The sequence below is a fragment of the Balaenoptera borealis genome (assembly GCF_965194805.1).
Source record: "Balaenoptera borealis genome assembly, chromosome: 1".
Taxonomy (NCBI): Eukaryota; Metazoa; Chordata; class Mammalia; order Artiodactyla; family Balaenopteridae; genus Balaenoptera; species Balaenoptera borealis.
This window is the reverse complement of record NC_138860.1, coordinates 136373942-136392795: the sequence shown is the minus strand read 5'-3', so window position 1 is coordinate 136392795 and position 18854 is coordinate 136373942. Positions and strand designations below refer to the sequence as shown.

The 18854-nt window shown below is 36.6% G+C and overlaps 1 protein-coding gene across 1 annotated transcript in view; it reads left to right on the top strand.

Annotated features, from left to right (window-relative positions):
• The first annotated feature begins 593 nt into the window (after positions 1-593).
• IL23R (interleukin 23 receptor) overlaps positions 594-18854 on the top strand; it is a 55748-nt gene continuing 37487 nt past the window's right edge. The window contains exons 1-3 of the mRNA XM_082360028.1: positions 594-664; positions 3597-3893; positions 10596-10719. Coding sequence (XP_082216154.1) covers positions 595-664; positions 3597-3893; positions 10596-10719 — 491 coding nt within the window. The 5' untranslated portion in view covers position 594. The remainder of the gene's footprint in view (positions 665-3596; positions 3894-10595; positions 10720-18854) is intronic.

Sequence of the window (18854 nt, the reverse complement as noted above, 5' to 3'; positions counted from 1 at the left end):
TTTGAACTCTCTACAGATAAAAGGGCTTTCTGTAGATTTAACTGGTGATAGCACATAAGCCTTTGTCTCACTTTCTCTTTCTTCATTTTGAATGCTTTTTTTTCTGGAAGTTCTGACATTTTTGGCTTTTCCTGAGTTTTACTTATCAAAGACTAATATTTCTGGAGCTTGATAGGCATGTAATCCTGGTCAGGAAAAGAACTGAGCACCAGGAGTTAGAGCAGAAAGAGATTTCTGATGAGAGAGACAAGATTAGGAGGAATTATATTTTATCAAGGGTCAAAATGTCCTACTAAGGTAATTCATAGTGATTTTTGGAGGGTATAAAATTCCATACTTTTGCTTTACTCCTCCACCTGTATTATACCTCCTCACACTCCAGTAACTCGTCTTTGCCCTGTTTCCTTCACCTCCCCCTTCCTTCCTTCTTTCCTTCCTTTTTTTCTTCCTAATTAAAGATTCTCATCAAAAACAACTGTTAGAAAAAGTGTTATCCTTTTAGTATTTTATTGTTATTTTATTAAAATATTACAATTTAAACATTTTTCATATTTTTTCTAGAGGGCGACAAAGAGCTTTTTCCTGCTTTCAGGCATGAATCAGGTCACAATTCAATGGGACGTGGCAATAGCTCTTTACATCTTCTTCAATTGGTGTCATGGAGGTACAGTATTTTGAGTACCTATTGCTATTTTTTATTCAGATAAAATATTGAGTGTTTATGATGTTCATGGCATTATGCTAGGATCTCTGAAGAATAAAAACTTATTATATTCAAAAAAATTATATGCACATAAAATCATGTGCAATGAAATAAAGTCCAACCTGCCTCCTAATGCAGTATTCATTTATCAAGCATCCTAACAGACAGACGTCTAATTCTTATACCAACATTTCCACGAAAGAGCTTATTATTTTGAGTTGGCATATTCTATCTTTGAACAAATTTAACTTATACGATAACTCATCAAACATTTCAACTTAATTCAATTCCACAAACCATTTATTGACGGTTACCGCGTGTCAGGTGCTGTGCTAAGCCTTGTATTCCTTTGTGCAGTAGTATTATGTGCTATTATTATTCCTATTTTGTAATTCACATAAACATCTGGCATTATGACAAAGGCATACACAGATTTTAGGAGTCCAGGAGGGAGATCATCAGAAGTTCAGGCAGGGCAGCCATCAGCATTTGAGAGTTTCTGCATAGCATCCTGGGCAGGTGACAGGGATTCATTTACTAGGAGATAAGCAACACCAAGGCAGGGTTCTAGACCTTGAAGGAAGCTTTGCAAATCATGCAAGTTACTCAGAATAGTGACAAAAGCAAAACTGTCTTCTGTAGGTTGGGACACATTATATTAGAGATATAGAAGTAGTCCCACCTCGAGAACTAGAATCCTTCCAGCAGGATATTGGACACTTCCAGAATCAGACCAATAGCTATCCAAGAAGATTTAGTAAAAATAAGACACCAGCTACTTTTTCCAGCTTCTGGAAATATGCAAATGATAAGTAGGACTTCTGTTTATATATCCAAGTGATTAATATAAAGCATAGAGAAATAAGACAAGCCCGTGTCATGTGGCAATAGAGACCTACCAGCTGTCCATTAAAAATTATTTTATATATTATTGTTCAATCTGCTATGAATATTTTTAATATCATCCAGACTATCTTTTCCACGTTTTCTACTAGAACAATATTTTACCCCTTTTTAACAGCTTTGCTGAATAAAAAATATACTATGTTTAGCATTCCTCTGACCAATCTAAAAAAAAGAAATTAATGTTTTATATGACTTATTTTAACATATTAAAAAGAGAAATTGACAATTTTTCATATGACTTATTCTTATATAATCCATGTTGATTCCTGCCAATTACTGATTTTTTTCTATGTACTGAAAAATTATCAACTTACTAATTCATTCTTGAATGTTGTGAAGCTCAGTGGTCCAGTGTTTCTGGGGTTCTTCTTCATTCCACTTTTGAAAACCAGGAGAATATTTGTCCAAATCTGAAGTCTTCTGACATTTTTGATATTTTCTGTGTATCCTCAAACACTACTTGTAATGGTTTCATGAAAGTATTCACATATTTTTTAAGGTGCTCAAGATGCAGTTTGTCTGAACTTGAATTGTTGAACTTATTTAAAGCAGTCAGATGCTTTCTTAAAACTTCTTTTCATGTCTTTGCCTTCAATTCCCTATTGATAATGATGGAATTATTTTTATCATTACTTCAACATTTAAATATTTATAACTTATATGTAAATGTTCATTACATAAATGGCCATATTCAATTACGTTTATATTATAAAAAAGTTAATTCTTTAAGCTTTGAATTCCAAAGATAAGAACTTTTTTTTTTTAATAAATTTATTTTATTTATTTATTTATTTTTGGCTGCGTTGGGTCTTCATCGCTGCATGTGGGCTTTCTCTAGTTGCGGCGAGCGGGGGCTACTCTTCATTGCGGTGCACGGGCTTCTCACTGCTGTGGCTTCTCTTGTTGCGGAGCACGGGCTCTAGGTGTGCGGGCTTCAGTAGTTGTGGCTCTCGGGCTCTAGAGCACAGGCTCAGTAGTTGTGGCGCACGGGCTTAGTTGCTCCGTGGCATGTGGGATCTTCCCGGACCATGCCTCGAACCCGTGTCCCCTGCATTGGCAGGCAGATTTTTAACCACTGCGCCACCAGGGAAGCCCCCAAAGATAAGAACTTTTAAAAATCAAATACTGACCTTTAATTATCACTATTTTGATAAGGTTTTAAGATACTCTGATACAGGTATTTCCAGAAAAAGCCTACAATAAATTTTCCTTGATGTGAATTTAATTTAATTGATATTGCATTGCATTGTCATTCAAGTTTATGAAAATGACTTTAAATTATTGTCTTTTGGTTATAAAAATAATGTTATTATGTAATTTTTAAAACACAAAATATACAATTAAAAATAAAAAATTACTCTAAAACAGAGATTATCATTGTTAATATCTTCGCGTATTTCTCTTTAATTCATTCATCGAGTTATTTTTAACATTGAGCCTCCATTAAATATGTTGTTTTGAAACTTGCTTTTCAACTTAAAAATGATGAATTTTAAGTGGTTGTCAAGCAATAAATTTTCACAATTAGTAAGAGTATGATTTTACTCATTAAACTCATAGTTTTCTGTTAAAAGTAACTTTTATCAAAGAATGAAAGATTGACTGAGTAGCTGGTGAATGGGGCTTGGATTCTGCAGTGCCAATTCTTATTCCTAATGTTACCTTTGAAAAATCAGGTAGACTCACAATGTCTCAGTCCTCACCTTTAAAATAGGAGAGCTAATCATATTTGCTCTTTAGACAGCTAGAGAAACTTAAAGGCTGAAAGCTGACTCTAGTCTTGTGTCATGCTGCCGAACATCAATAGAACATGGTAAAAACACACTTTGATAAACTAAACAAATGATACTCTGAGTCCTAAAACTCTTTTCCAATGGAAATTATTCAATTAATCGAAAAAAATTTTTAAAAGCAATAGCACATTCTTCTGAATCTCTGGTTTTAATGCTTTACATGGAATTTTAAATTTTATCTATTTGTTTTCCAGGAATTACAAATATAAACTGCTCTGGACACATCTGGGTAGAACCAGCCACAATTTTTAAGATGGGTATGAATATCTCTATATATTGCCAAGCAGCAATTAAGAACTGCCAACCAAGGAAACTTTATTTTTATAAAAATGGCATCAAAGAAAGATTTCAAATCACAAGAATTAATAAAACAACGGCTCGCCTTTGGTATAACAACTTTCTGGAGCCACAAGCCTTTATGTACTGTACTGCTGAATGTCCCGGATATTTTCAAGAGACACTGATATGTGGAAAAGACATTTCTTCTGGATGTAAGTGTTGAGGTGCATTCAAAATCCAAATGAAAGTTAGTCTAACAATTAACTGGTAATTACCAATCTTGTCTAAAAATAGAGACAAATTAATATAGTTCACTTCTTCTATTAGTTTAATGTAGGAGTTGCAAATTCAAATGTCTCCAGGAGCCAGGTTGGTGAAATGTGTGAGTTAAGGAGGCTGGTGGGATCCGTGCAGAGAGGAAAGCACAGAGATGGTCTACTGGGCTCAGCCACTGCCCAGCTTCAGCATCTATGAGGGCCCAGTATCCCTGGATCTTTGGACACTTCAAAAGAAGACAGAAGTGTAAATTTTCAATGTGAACTCTACAAACTTTAAATGTTTGTATGCCAATGCATTCAAAAAATAATTTTTCAACACTAGTCTGGCCAAGCACAGCATATATGAAGGGCAGCATCCTCAGATTTTTCACTGTTGCTCTTTTCATCTGTTTTTTACTTAACATTGTTTTCCAAACTATTCAATAATATCAACCTTGAAGCAGATTCCATTGAAAAATTTTGAGGCTAAGATTTAGGAAGGAAAAACACATTTGCAACATTAGCTTTGTGTCCCTGCTATACTTCTTACCAGCTGTGTGACCTCGGGCAAGTTGCTTAACTAGTCTGAGCCTCAATTTCATGTCTGTAAAATGAGGCTAATTATATTGGCTATCGTAAGCATCAAATTTCAATAATTTATTTGAAAGCATATTATACACTTTAAACTACAACATTAATGTGCCTAAACCCTTTTAAATGCGTCCTTTTGATAAAACATGGGGAGATTCTGATACAATTCCCTGCTCCTAATGTCACTGCCCCAATTGTGAATAATTGTGTTTGTTATTATAATTATTAAGAAAAAAATTAATTAAGTTAATTTTTTAAATATTTGGTAAGTTCAATTTGTGTTCATGGTATTCTGAAGGTGTTTAAGTTACTATAGTAATATGGGCTGGCTTGTATAATTATATATTTAATTCTTGGTTCTACTATTACGAAGGAAAAATCAGTAAGTTCAGCACAGTTTTAACCCAGAGGTTCATTCCCTACAGCATCTGGGCCCATTTTCAGTGAAAGATAGAGGGCTTTGGGTCTTTGTCATGCTCCCTTTCTCCATACTTTTGAGAATCAAATCTGAGTTCTTCCTCATCTCCAGTCCTCAGCTAGACAGAGCAAGCCCGCCTGGCCACCTCTACCTGCCCCTTGAGGGGATGTCTGAGAAGCAGGAGGCTTCCTTGTTCTCAAGTAAGGCTATCGTCCTGCTGGGCTCCTGATCTCTATGATTTTCAAGAGAGAAGAGCCATGGGAAGTGGTAGAGGTGAACTAAGGAAGGAAATTAGTAGGTTTTGGAGTCAAAGAAAAAACTTATGCCTTAAGATAATACTAACATGCTAAACTTGCCTTAAATTGTAGGAATTGAAACCATAAGTAGACATCTTATCTGATATCTAAGGACTTCTTAGCTTGTCCACATCCTCAGGAAACAGAAATAACCCTTCATGCTTAAATACTTTCCTATTTATTCTCTGGGGGTGTGGTGGGGTGTTGAGAGAATATTTCTTTAGAGGGCAAATGAGTAACTTTCACAGTTGTGTGGAAAGGTTAGTTTTTAATTAAAGCCAGAGTAAGAAAGGAGGCAAAAGAAGTACGCCTCCTTCCCTCTGTTGCAGTTTGGGTGACAGGTTATTGCCAACCGCTCTCCCTGTGTTGCCTGAGGCCCTCTGCCCTCAAACACAACCACCAGGTGATGTTTAGGGCCAGGGAATGGCCTTTTCTCCCCTTCTAGGACAGCATATTAGAAGCACTTATACTTTTTGCTGATGGCTGCTTAGAAAGATCACCCTTTCCACTTATTTACTTTGTGAGTTGGAACTTCTTACATAGACCTCTGGTTATGAGCGTGAAATTGTAACTACCATGTAAGGGTGTACTCAAACCCCTGGATTCAAGAACCCCTGTGTTCTCAGGCTCTGCACTCTTAGCAAACAGAACTTCCTATTTAAGTAGGTCAAGCAAAGGTTTTTGAGGGGTTTTGTGGTATTCTAGAAATCACATTGCTTTCACTGGATCACTTTGATTACAGGATATTCATCCTGTGAGCTTTACTGTGTCAACTTATCACCACTGTTCTGAACAAAATGACTGTGTATTTTTTTAAACTGGAGACAAATCATAAAAGACAAAGAGAAGGTAAACGAGTCGTTGCTGTTCCTAAAAAGATATCTAAACATATTAAAAAGGTTCTGTACCTTAATGTGTAATTTGTGAAATACAAACTATTATTATCACAGTTTTCATTTTTAGCCATAATCTTAAAGACTTCCTAGATCCTTATCTGTGATTAAATGCATGCATATTATGAAAAGTATTCTATCAGAGTCACACCAATCACGGGATAAAATACTATAAGATGTCTTTATTCATTTAAAAACACCAGATTAAACTATTCATGAAACAGTCATATTTCCACGTAATCATTTATTTAAAAGTTGAAATATCTTTGACTTAAATTTTAACCATCTTTGATCTCTATCTGTCATTGTGTTATCCAGTAGAAGGCACTGAATATGCATCTTTAACATTGCTACTAAGTCTCATTAGTGACACAATAGGCTGGTCTGTGCGCTCCTTAGGTAAGGAATTATGGAGTGATCTTTGCCAGAAGTATTGACTTTCTTTTAATTTTAAATTCTTCTCATTGTCATTTTATTAATCAAGCCAATCAAGTCATGAAATAAACTTTACTAAGTGGTTGGTATGCACCAAAAATGTGTTAAACGATAGAAATTCAGAGAAGAGGGGATCACAGAGTGCCTTCAAGAAGCTCTCAGTAGAAAACGATACTTGGCTAAACTCTGAATTAACAAGAAACCTGGTCTGTGAATAGTGAGGGACCCAGTGGTAGGGGAGAGGTGCAATTAGTAGGAGAGAGCAGAGTGTCTTCTGCTATCTGGCTGTACAGAAGGTTTTTATCCATGGACATTGAATAACCTGGTAATGAGATCTAAAAACAATTCGGTCTTATTCTTATAATCATATTCACATTCCCTTCTTTACATAGCTTCACATTAACAAATAGTGCGTATATTTGCATGTGTGTATATAATCTATTTGCTCTTTTGCAAAGTTAATTAGTTACCAGACACTTCAGAGAGAATGCTGTAGAATAACATAGCCCAAAAGACTGACAGTTGTCTTTTAGGATGGCCAAATCAGTGATACTCTGTCTGAAACCAGAGGGAAAAAATAACTTCAGCACAGATCACTGAGGAACCCCAAGTCAATCAATATCCAAAATGATTTAAATTTATGTTTCCACAGCTACCTCCTTCAAGGCTCAAAGAAAACTTAAAGATTTCTTTTATCCTACTTGGAGTCCAGTTTCTCCCCATTGTAACTTGATACTACAACTCACCAAAATATTCTAAATCATTTTAGTGTGTTCTTACTGTTTGAAAACATGGTTTTTTGGTGTTTTTTTTTGAGAAGGCCAAGTTACAGTTTTATTTTTATTTTTTTTAACATCTTTATCAGAGTATAATTGCTTTACAATGGTGTGTTAGTTTCTGTTTTATAACAAAGTAACTCAGCTATACATATACATATATCCCCATATCTCCTCGAAAATACGTTTTTTGTTTTTTTTTAAAATCATTTATTTATTTATTATTTTTGGCTGTGTTGGGTCTTCGTTTCTGTGCGAGGGCTTTCTCTAGTTGCGGCGAGTGGGGGCCACTCTTCATCGCGGTGCGCGGGCCTCTCACTGTCGTGGCCTCTCTTGTTGCGGAGCACAGGCTCCAGACGCGCAGGCTCAGTAGTTGTGGCTCACGGATCTAGTTGCTCCGCGGCATGTGGGATCTTCCCAGACCAGGGATCGAATCCATGTCCCCTGCATTGGCAGGCAGATTCTCAACCACTGCGCCACCAGGGAAGCCCGAAAATACGTTTTTTAATTGTAAAATCAAATTGCATTCATGTAGAAAGTTTTTAAAATTTTGGACCAACAAAAAATACCCATCATTTCTATAATCCCATAATCTCACTACTAACAGAATCCCTCTTTAATAATTTGGAATATGTCTTTCAAGTTTCAGTCTTTTTCTCTCTCCCCCTCTCTATCTCTCTGTTAGTCTCTCAAATGAGACCACTATACTATACTATTTTTTTCACTTTATCATATGGCCAGACCTTACTTACTTAATTAAACATATTTCTAGTGCCTTCCAAAGGCCATATACTTAAACTGTCTTCTACAACTTTGTTTTTGGATGCATTTTAGGAGTGTATTTTGGGGTGTTAAGGTGGTCTCCAATTCTTCCATTATTAGGAACAACACTTTAAGAGGCAAACCCTTTTTAGCCAAATATTTTTGTATATCTATGAACATTTCAATAAGCTTGCATTCCTAGATTTAAAATTGCTGGGTCGCAAGATATTACTCCCACTTTTAAAGATTGTGATATGTAAAGTGCTCTCCATGAAGGTTGTATCAATTTGCATTCCCACCAGCAGTGTGTTAAGAGGATTTCCCTGAGTTCATTCCAATAATGTGGATTAACATTTTTCAAAATCCTTGTCAATTTGATAGATCTAAATGACATCTATTATTGGTTTAATTTGCAATGAGGATAAATTTTTCATATATTTATTTCTTCTTTTATAAGTAGTATTCTTGGTAGATGATTTACAGGTGAAGTGCAAGAACATATTTGTATTTAAGATAAAGCTTTGGGTATAACTTCAGGTGCATAAATGTCTGTATTTTATTCTTTCTGAGCCCCCATTCTTTCTTTTTTTTAATGGGAAAGAATTATCATTTTCTTTTTTTTTTTTTTTCCTTTTTTTTTGGGCACACAGCGAGGCATGTGGGATCTTAGTTCCCCGAGCAGGGATCGAACCTGCGCCCCCTGAAGTGGAAGTGTGGAGTCTTAACCACTGGACCACCAGGGAAATCCCTCTTGTCATTTTTTGAGTCGTCAAGTTTCCCAGGCAGTATTGCAAATGTAGGCACAAGCTGAGAGAGCCACACCTGAAAAGTGAGCATATGGTAAACACTCAGTATTTCCATACTTCTTTTTTATCTTGATTCTTGGTAATTTATTATTGGATGATGCATCTGAAATTCCAGATGCAGTTCTATAGTTGCTGGGGTTTCACAGGCTTCAGAAGCTCCAAAGGCTCAAACAATGTCATTAGAACTCTCTCACCTTTTCTCATTTCTTGGGTTTTGTTTTCCCCTGTGTTGGCTTCATTCTTAAATAGACTGTTTCACTATGACAGCAAGATGGCCATCAACAACTCACAGCTCACATGTTACTCAGAGATAGCAGTTTCAGCGGGGGAGAAGCACCTCTTTTACAATGGCTCCAGAAGAAGATCCTTGGATAACTCTGATTGGTCATCTTGAGTCATGTGTTCATTCCCAAGGGAAATACTCTGATTAGTTAGCCTAGGTCAAGGGTACACTTCTGTGTGATTGACAGCCCTTGGCATAGGGGTGGAGTGGGGATGAGGTTGGGAGTGAGGGAGATGTCAATTCTCAAAGGGAAAGATGGTAGCAGACAAAAACTAACAATATTCCCCATAATAGGGCCACTCGGAGAAAGAGTTGAGGGCATGGGAGAAGGGTAAAAGAGAGAGAAACTAGAAATAGAATTCTGTGAATGCCAAAAATTTTTAATCTTTTTTTATTGTAGTAAAATGTACCATTTTTACTATTCTTAAGTGCACAGTTCTGTGGCATTAAGCATATTGTACATTCACATCACTGTGTAACCATCACTACCATCCATTTCCAGAACTTTTTTCATCTTGCAAACCCAAAACTCTGTACCCATTAAACAACAACTCCCCATATCCCCCATCTCCCCAGCCACCATCATTCTACTTTCAGTCTCTGTGTGTTTGACTGTTCTAGATACCTCCTATAAGTGGAATCATATAGTGTTTGTACTTCCATGTCTGGCTTATTTTATTTAGCATAATGTCCTCAAGGTTTATCCATGTTGTAGCATGTCAGAATTCCCTTTCTTTTAAAGGCTCAGTAATACTCCATTGTATGTATGAACACCAGACTTTTAAAGTGGGTAGTGGAATAGGTGCTGGAGAAGTAGATAGTTGCCAGAGTAGAAGAAAAACACCATGGAGAACACTTTCACAAGAGCCAGAGAGGTTTCAAGGTGGGAGTGACCAAAATAGCAAATGCTGCAGAGGTCAAGCTTAATGATGACTTCACAGAAATCATGGAATTCGTGGATTAGAAAGTCACAATGACCTTAACAACAGTGGTTCTGGTGGAATTGAGGGTCTGAATCTTGATTGTTTGGGGTTCAAGAGTAAATGGGAATTGAGGAAAAAGACCAGTATAATGGACTTAAAAAAACAAAGCTATTATGAAAAGGAGAAAGATACGTTGGCAGCTGAGGGGAGACAATTTGGAGAGGAATTTTTTTTTTGGATGGGAGGAACTTGATCACCTTAGTATCCCCAAAGGAGGGGAGAATATAGTAAAGTATATGGAGGAAAGCAGCAATGTTTGAGGGCAAAGTGGGTTGCAAGGTGAGCTGGTAGGGATGGAATGGGGGAGGTGCTGTGTACCAAGTGGCCTGGTTTTCCAAATAAAATGGAAAGTTTATCAACTAACTATAAAAAACTTTATGTTTCTTTGCTCCTAAGTGATATATTTTGTTGCAGATCCACCAGATGTCCCTGACAAAGTAACCTGTGTCATTTATGAATATTCAGGCAACATGACTTGTACCTGGAACCCTGGGAAGCCCACCTACATAGACACCAAGTATGTGGTGTACGTGCAGAGGTAGGTTCCCTCCTAACAGTCTAACTTGAGCAATTCCACTCCAGTCCAGCCCATGCTGTGCCTCCAGCAGAGATCCAAGAAATCAACTTTAAATATTAAATGCATCCTTTTTATCACCAACTCCCTAATTATGATCAAGGAAGCTACCAAAACCCTTTTCAGGCCATTAATATTTTCACTCTGTGGGACAATGTGTTCCATAATCTTCCTACTCTTTTTACTCATTGGAGGTAATTGGGGGCAAAGGCCTAATGGGATACAGCACAGCACAGTTTTAAAAGGATCTTTGCTCAAATCCCAGCTCTATCCTCCTTCTAGGGTTTAGGCAACTTAATCTCTCCAAATTGCCATTTCTTTATCTTTAAAATGGGTTTAAAAATAAAACCTAATGCACAGGGTAATTCTAATTATTTAAGTGGAATTTGGTTTTTTAAGTGTGTATTACAGTGCCAGGTCCATAGTCAGCACTACATTCATGGAAGCTATTAGTTATTAATAATGACCCCCAAATCTTAAATTTGGTGTCTGTGTAGTCTGACCATCTTCCCTGGTTTGCCTGAGACTAAGGGAGCTATCAGGACACAGGACTTTCACTTTTAAAACTGAAAGTAATAATTGAATGAAAGTAATAATTTTCTAATTGGAGTTGAGGAGGGCTTTGTGGAAACGCTCTTTTGTTACGTTCTAACAATAACCAGACTTCAGGAGCCAGACAACCATGCAGCCAAAATCTCTTAAGTTTTATGCTTAAAGACAAATAATTGATCATAAAAGTTATATTACTTCATACTAAATTAAATTGGGAGAAATGTATCTTTAGTTTCTGCTATTCAGAAACTGCAAAATAGGAAAAGGTTGATGTGAAAAAAATCTTTTCCTTCCTGAATGTACATAGTTCAAATGTTTCACTGTTAGAGCAGTTCCTCAGAGCTACTGAGAGGCTGTCTCCTGGGCTATAGTCCTCAGTTTGGCTTGAATAAAACTCTCTTCTATACCTTAAAAAAAAAATGTTTCACTGTTACATCTAAACTATATCCATGTATGTCAGTCTGTGTTGGACTCCTTTGCTAGTGTTAAAGATGGAAATAATACCATTAATTTGGGGGAAAAAATTGTGGGCAAACTGGGCTACCTTGGTCACCCTATCCTTGTTTTGTTTCGTTTATTTTTTTTTTAAAGAATGCCTTTAGTTTTGTACAATTGATCCTCGAAAAATGCAGGGGTTGGGGTGCTGATCCCTTCGTGTAACTTTTGACTCTCCCAAAACTTAGCTACTAATAGTCTACTGTTGACCAGAAACCTTACTGATAACATAAACAGTTGACTGACATATTTTATATGTTATATGTATTATATACTGTATTCTTACAATAAAGTAAGCTAGAGAAAAGAATATGTTATTAAGAAAATCGTAAGGAAGAGAAAATACATTTATAATATTGTACTGTATTTCTTGATACTGTAAGTTAATGTTGTCTGTTTACAAGATTAATCATCTCTTAGTACCGACATCAAAAATGAAAAGATCATGTGAAAAAGAAATTCATGTTTATTTACAGGTGTCACAATTCATGCATTGATAGGGAAGAAGCAGCAATATGATTGCTTTATAATAGCCTAGTATAACTGATATGATTGCTTCATAGTAGCCTAGCCTATACACTAATGAATGAATCATTATAAAATTTTTATGGCATACAATATTGCAGTCATATTCATAATACAGCATTGGAAACTTTGTTACATATTTTTAAAAACCACTGACCTGTGATGATAGGACGATATGCAGTTTCTCTGATTAGGAAAAACAGGCATACTGTATGATAATGTAATTCTTTGAAAGCAAAGTTATAGAACAGTAACAAAACTAACACATTATTAATTTTATATTAAATATCACTCACTTTATGCCTATGTAAGGATAGACTAGTATCTACTAGCATCTACAAATATTTTATGCATTTATGGCATACCTAAGTTTTTCTTAATTTTTTGATATCTCTAGGCTATGCAGTTCATCTGTGAGTTTTTTCAAATTGTCGCAAATCTCCTAAAATTTTTCCAATATATTTATTGAAAATAATCCACCTATAAGTGGACCTGAGCAGTTCAAACCCATGTTGTTCAAGGGTCAACTGTATTTGAAGTACACATTTTTTCTAGCTCAAAATTTCACAAACTACTTTTTCTTTTATACTTAAAAAAAAAATTATTTATTGGATTCCCACTGTTTGCCAAGCACTGGGCCAAAAGCTTTATATGTGCTACCTCATTTCATCCCTTATACAACCTTGTGTGGTACATATGATTATTTTTCCGATTTTTGTAGACAGGTGACTGAGGCCTAGCTAGGTTAGGTGATGCATCCAGGGCCACGCAGCTATGAGAGGGAGAGGTGGGATTTGAATCTGGGGTGGCCTGACTGCTTTCTTCCTAGTTTAGTCTTTTCTGCTGAAGTGGTGTGGGAACCCAGATCACAGGGCATATTTGAGAGATGCTATCCAGGTCTCACCATTATGGGAAAGAATAACCTTCCAATCTTGCTCTCTCTCTCCATCTGTTAGGTACTCAGAATAACTTTGATTAAGTGAAACATAAAAAGTAACACCTCTATGTTCAAGACATTTTGGGTATAAAAACTAGACAGATTTTATGAATACATTGCTAAGCCTGGGCTTACTGGCTACATGTCATGGGCAAGAAGCTCACATCTTTCACTAAGTAGAGGTATGGTCAGGTAGCAAAGGGATGATGGAAACACTGAGATCAGTGATGGGTTGTGTTGCCAAATATATAATATACTAAGCACTGCGCTCCGTACTTCACGTGCCTTACATCTTCAATCCTCAGCTTAACCTTGCGCAGTAACTATTAGAATTGTCCCCTTTACAGAGCTTATGTTACTTCCCCTTAGACATAAGGGAGCCAGGATTCTAACAGGTGTCCAAGACTTAACCAATCCTCCTTGCCCCTTCGAGATGAAAAGAGTCCATGAGGACAAGAATCTCATTGCAAAGGCAACTTTAGGAATGTGAAAATGAAGGCAGTATGGGAGCAAACACCACAGTTTAAGCTCAAAGAAAAGTTAGATAGTGCCAGATTGACAGAGAATGCCTAGGCTTTGCTATCTCCTGGAACCTCTACTATCTCATGGACCCACTGATCTTGATTAGTTGCTTAATTCTTTTTCTTTTAATATAACAGCTTTATTGAGTATAATTCACATACCATACAATTTAAAGTGTACAATTCAATGATTTTAGTATATTCAAAGAGTTGTGCAACCATCACTACAATATTAGCACATTTTCTTCATGCCAGAAAGAAACCCCATCTCCATTAGCAGTTACTCCCCATCTCCCCTCAACCCTCCCAGCCCTAGGCATCCTCTGTGCATTTGCCTACTCTGGACATTTTATATAAAAGGAATCATATAATTTGTGGTATTTCATGACTAGCTTCTTTCACTTAGTGTAAGGTTTTCAAGGTTCATCCATGGTGTAGCATGTATCAGTACTTCATTCCTTTTTATGGCTGAATAATGTTCCATTATTATATGAATATATCACATTTATCCATTCATTAGTTGATGGACATTTGGGTTGTTTCCATTTTTGGGGCTACTATGAATAATGCTCTACTAACATTCATGTATAAGATTATGGATAGACATATGTTTTCATTTCTCTTGAGCATATATTGATACTTAGGAATAGAATTGCTAGGTCATATGGTAACTCAGTTTAAACTTTTGAGGAACTGCCATACTGCTTCTTTTAATTGAATTATAGTTGATTTACAATATTATGCTGGTTTCAGGTGTACAGCATAATGATTCAATATTTTTATAGGTCATATTCCCTTTAAAGTTATTGCAAAATAATGGCTGTGCTTCCCAGTGCTGTACAATATATTTTTGTTGCTTATTTATTTTATAAATAATAGTTTGTATCTCCTAATCTCATACCCCTATCTTGCCCCCCCCCAACTAGTAACCACTAGTTTGTTTTCTGTATCCGTGAGTCTGTTTCTGTTTTGTTACATACGTTTGTTTTATTTTTTAGATTCCACATATAAGTGATAACAGAGTATTTGTCTTTCTCTGTCTGACTTATTTCACTAAGCATAATACTCTCTAGGTCCATCCATGTTGTTACAAATGGCATAGTTTCATTCTTTTTTGTGTCTGAGTGATATTCCATTGTATATATATATACCACATCTTCTTTGTCCATTCATCCGTTGATGGATACTTAGGTTGCTTCCATATCTTGGCTATTGTAAATAATGCTGTTATGAACATTGGGATGCATGTCTCTTTTTGAATTAGAGTTTTCATTTTCTTCTGATATATACTCAGCAGTGGAATTGCTGGATCATATGGTAGTTCTATTTTTAGTTTTTTGAGGAACCTCCATACTGTTCTCCATAGTGGCTGCACCAATTTTCAATCCCATCAACAGTGTACTAGGGTTTCCTTTTCTCCACATCCTTGCCAACATTTGTTATTTGTAGACGTTTTGATAATAACCATTCTGACAGGTGTGAGGTGGTATCTCATTGTTTTGTTCTGTTTTGTTTTGGCCATGCCGCACGTCTTGTGGGATCTCAGTTCCCCGACCAGGGATTGAACCCAGGCCCTCGGCAATGAGAGCGCATAGTCCTAACAACTGGACCACCAGGGCCCCTCTCGTTTTGATTTGCATTTCTCTAATGATTAGCAATGTTGAGCATTTTTTCATGTGCCTGTTGGCTACCTGTTGGCTACCCCTAATTTCCTATTTAGTATCATAAAAATGTTCTCCTAATATTTTATGATTATTACGTATCTCTTTTAAAAGCCATTAATGCATTAACAATTATATCTGTCTAAATTATTTACACATGGTTTTTGAGGGACACATCTTCTTTATCAAGTGAGGAATACTTGCAGTAGTTATGAGTACTGAAATTGTTCTCAGTACCCAAAAAGTCACTTTGAAAGTCTTAAGAATAGATTTATTAAAGAGCAAACTGTCAGAAATATCCATTGGAAAGAACGCAGGCTTTAGAGTTTTATGTTTGAATTCCAGTTCTGAGACTTATCAGTTAGATGTCTTTTATGGTACAAATATCTGAAAACCCAAGTGCAGTGACTTAAACAGACAAGGCTATAGTGGTAGGTAGTACGGAGCTAGCATGTTACTTCAGTGATACCCCAAGGAACCAGGCTCTTTCCACTTTTCTCCTCTGCAGCCTTTAGTGTGTTGGCCTTAATCCTCAGATGCTACACATCCAGGCTTCTCATCCAAGTTTCAGGAAGGAAATAGGTGAAGGGAAAAGGACATTCTCCCATGGACTTCCACTTGCATCTCATTGGCCAGAATTGAGTTACATGTCTACTCTGTCAGGATGGGAACCTCAGAGAGGGGTGTTATGGGTGGAGTTCAGTACTGTCATCTAATAGTATCTGCCACAATTGCTAGCTGAGGGATCTTGGTAAATTTGTTTAGCTTTGCTAAGCCTCAGCCTCCTGAGAAATGAGTATAAGTAATACCATACTGAGTGTTATAAAACTTACAAGAAAGCAAATTCTAAGAAAGGGCTCACAAATTGGAAATGCTTAGAAACTGACAAAAAGGCGATGTTAGAATATTAGAACATCAGGGTGAAACTCAAGGCTGGCTCTCTAGACTTGTTTGATTTGTTCCAAAATCAAAACCTGACTGATTTGGGAGACAAGATTAATGTAAAGCCATAAAAAATGATCACTTACAGGATATTATAAACAGTAACTTTATTTACGTTATTTTCAAGTAACAGTAATTTTGGACAGATGACTATCTAGAAAGATTGTTAAATGTGCTCTAATAAGTAAGACTAATTTTCTAGCTGTTGTACATATGTCAGTAGTAAAGTCACTCATTTATTCAAACTAGAAATGTAAACCCAATGTGGGCAAGAATTTTTGTTTGTTTTGTTCATTGCTATATTGCTTGAGCCCAGGATGAGGCCTGGCGCATAGTAAGCGCTCAATAAACACTCGTTGAGTGATTATTCTGATAACTAGAAATAAACATTTCCTGCATCCTCCCTTCACAATCTAGTTAACTAATAATACTACAAGGTCCTATATATTAAAAAACTTTTTTTACTGTCTTTTCTGAAACCAAGAGCAAATTATAGCCAAACTCAGGCAAACCTAACCCAAATTCTGACTTGATTGAGTCCAGATTAATGGAATTTTTAAAAACTTTATCATATGTTATCATAAAAGATGTGAAGGGTTACCATAAAAACAATGTTCTCCTCTAGCAAATTCAAAGAATGAGCTCCTATAAGCACAGACAAGTTGGAAAAGAAAATAAACATCTGTTTGTCTTATAATTAATTAAAAATGCACCCACGAGTTGAGAAAAATTAGAGAAATCCATTTTTCTAACTTATGGTTAAGAAGGCCTTTCCCCCTAGGAAAAAGGTGAGTTATAATGAATTTTGTGGTTGAAGTGGTATCAGATTTTAAAAGGCTTTTCTAGATCCTGGGTTCTCAGGGTATTTTCCACTTGGGCAGATAGGTAGAGATCAGCATTTGCAAGGTTTCACTTCCAACTCATGTGGTTCTGTTTTCCAGTAAAATCACATATATAGAGAGGCATTTCACCTCAGCCCACCCACTTGTTTCCACAGTGGCAGTTGATGGCATTCCTTCTATGGCAGCATAGGGGCCATCAGGGCCTCCGTCTGGTGTTGGATTGAAGTTGTAAAGTAGAGGAATTGTGTCTGTGTTGCTTCAAGAGTCTTCTTTCTCCCCAGAACCTTTGTGGTGATCCCACCAGCAGAGCTGCATGTCCATTCACATACACTCCTCAACCCCTTTGTATTTTGCTATGTACCAGTGGGTGGTGATAGAAAAAAAAAATGAATCTCTGCTAATAAATATCTACTTACTGTTGTCCCATTACGCTCAACAGCTTTATGTAAATATATTCTTTCTTTATCTTGGATACTCTTGCAATGTCTGGCACAGTACCTTCTACTCAATAAATAACTTGTTGAATGAAAATAAGTACATGATGGCCCTTCATTCTATTTTATTCAAGTCAATTTAACAAATACTTATTTAGTATTTCATGTCTTCTTGGAACTATGTTAAATGCTAGAAAATTTTTTAAAATACGCAACATGTCTGTGCACGACAAGTTTATAAACTGTTTAGAACAGCACCAATGGTAGAATTTTCAGGTACTATAAAAGACCAATAGGATCTTTTAGTTTTAATGAGACCCCTAAAAACAATTGCCTACTCTTCCAGTTCACAAGGCCTGCTTGTTTTTGCCGCATCTTCCTCTCCATATGCATATTCATTATAACCAGAGTTCTTAGATATAACTCCATATATATTTGAGGCTGTGATGTTATATTTCTACTGAGTTCAATAACCAGTTCATATGTTAAAATCCATCTCCTCACTGATTCTGCACCAGTGCTTGGAGAGCTAATTGTGGCTGGGGACAAACACAAACTTACTGACTGATATTACTTTATATTCACGACCACTCACCTCAACTGGACCCAGGTAGCCACCCAGTAGTCCTACTGCACTTCACTGGCCAAGTCACTCCCCCACTAACCAGGTAATTATTTCATTACTCTTTCTCTCATCTCTGGTCTCCAACATCTTCTCCCCTTCTTCACTCTATTGATGACCTGCTTTCTATTTCATTGAGAAAATAGGAGTAATGAGAAATACCACAGCCTCCCTCATCTGCTGACACACTGACATCTGTACCCACATACTTGGTCTTCCCTTCTAGTACTGTGGATGAACTACCATTGCCCTGATGCCAGCTCTCCACTGTGTACTAGATCTTACCCTGCCTGCCTACTAGAGGACATTGCTCCAACAATACTCCTCTCTTTCTTCTGTATCATCACCTTTTCTATCTTTACTGGATCTCCTCATCAGCTTTCAAAGGTGCTGTAGTATCTGCTCTCTTGAAAATACAACCCTCCCTTGGTCCTTGCCTTCCACTAATCTATTTCTCTGCTCCTTCTATGGCAAACTCCTCAAAAGAGTTGTTTGTACTTTCTGCCTCTACTTCCTCTCTTTTCATCGTCTCTTTAATCTAGTCAAGTTTTTGCCCTCCACCTCCAGG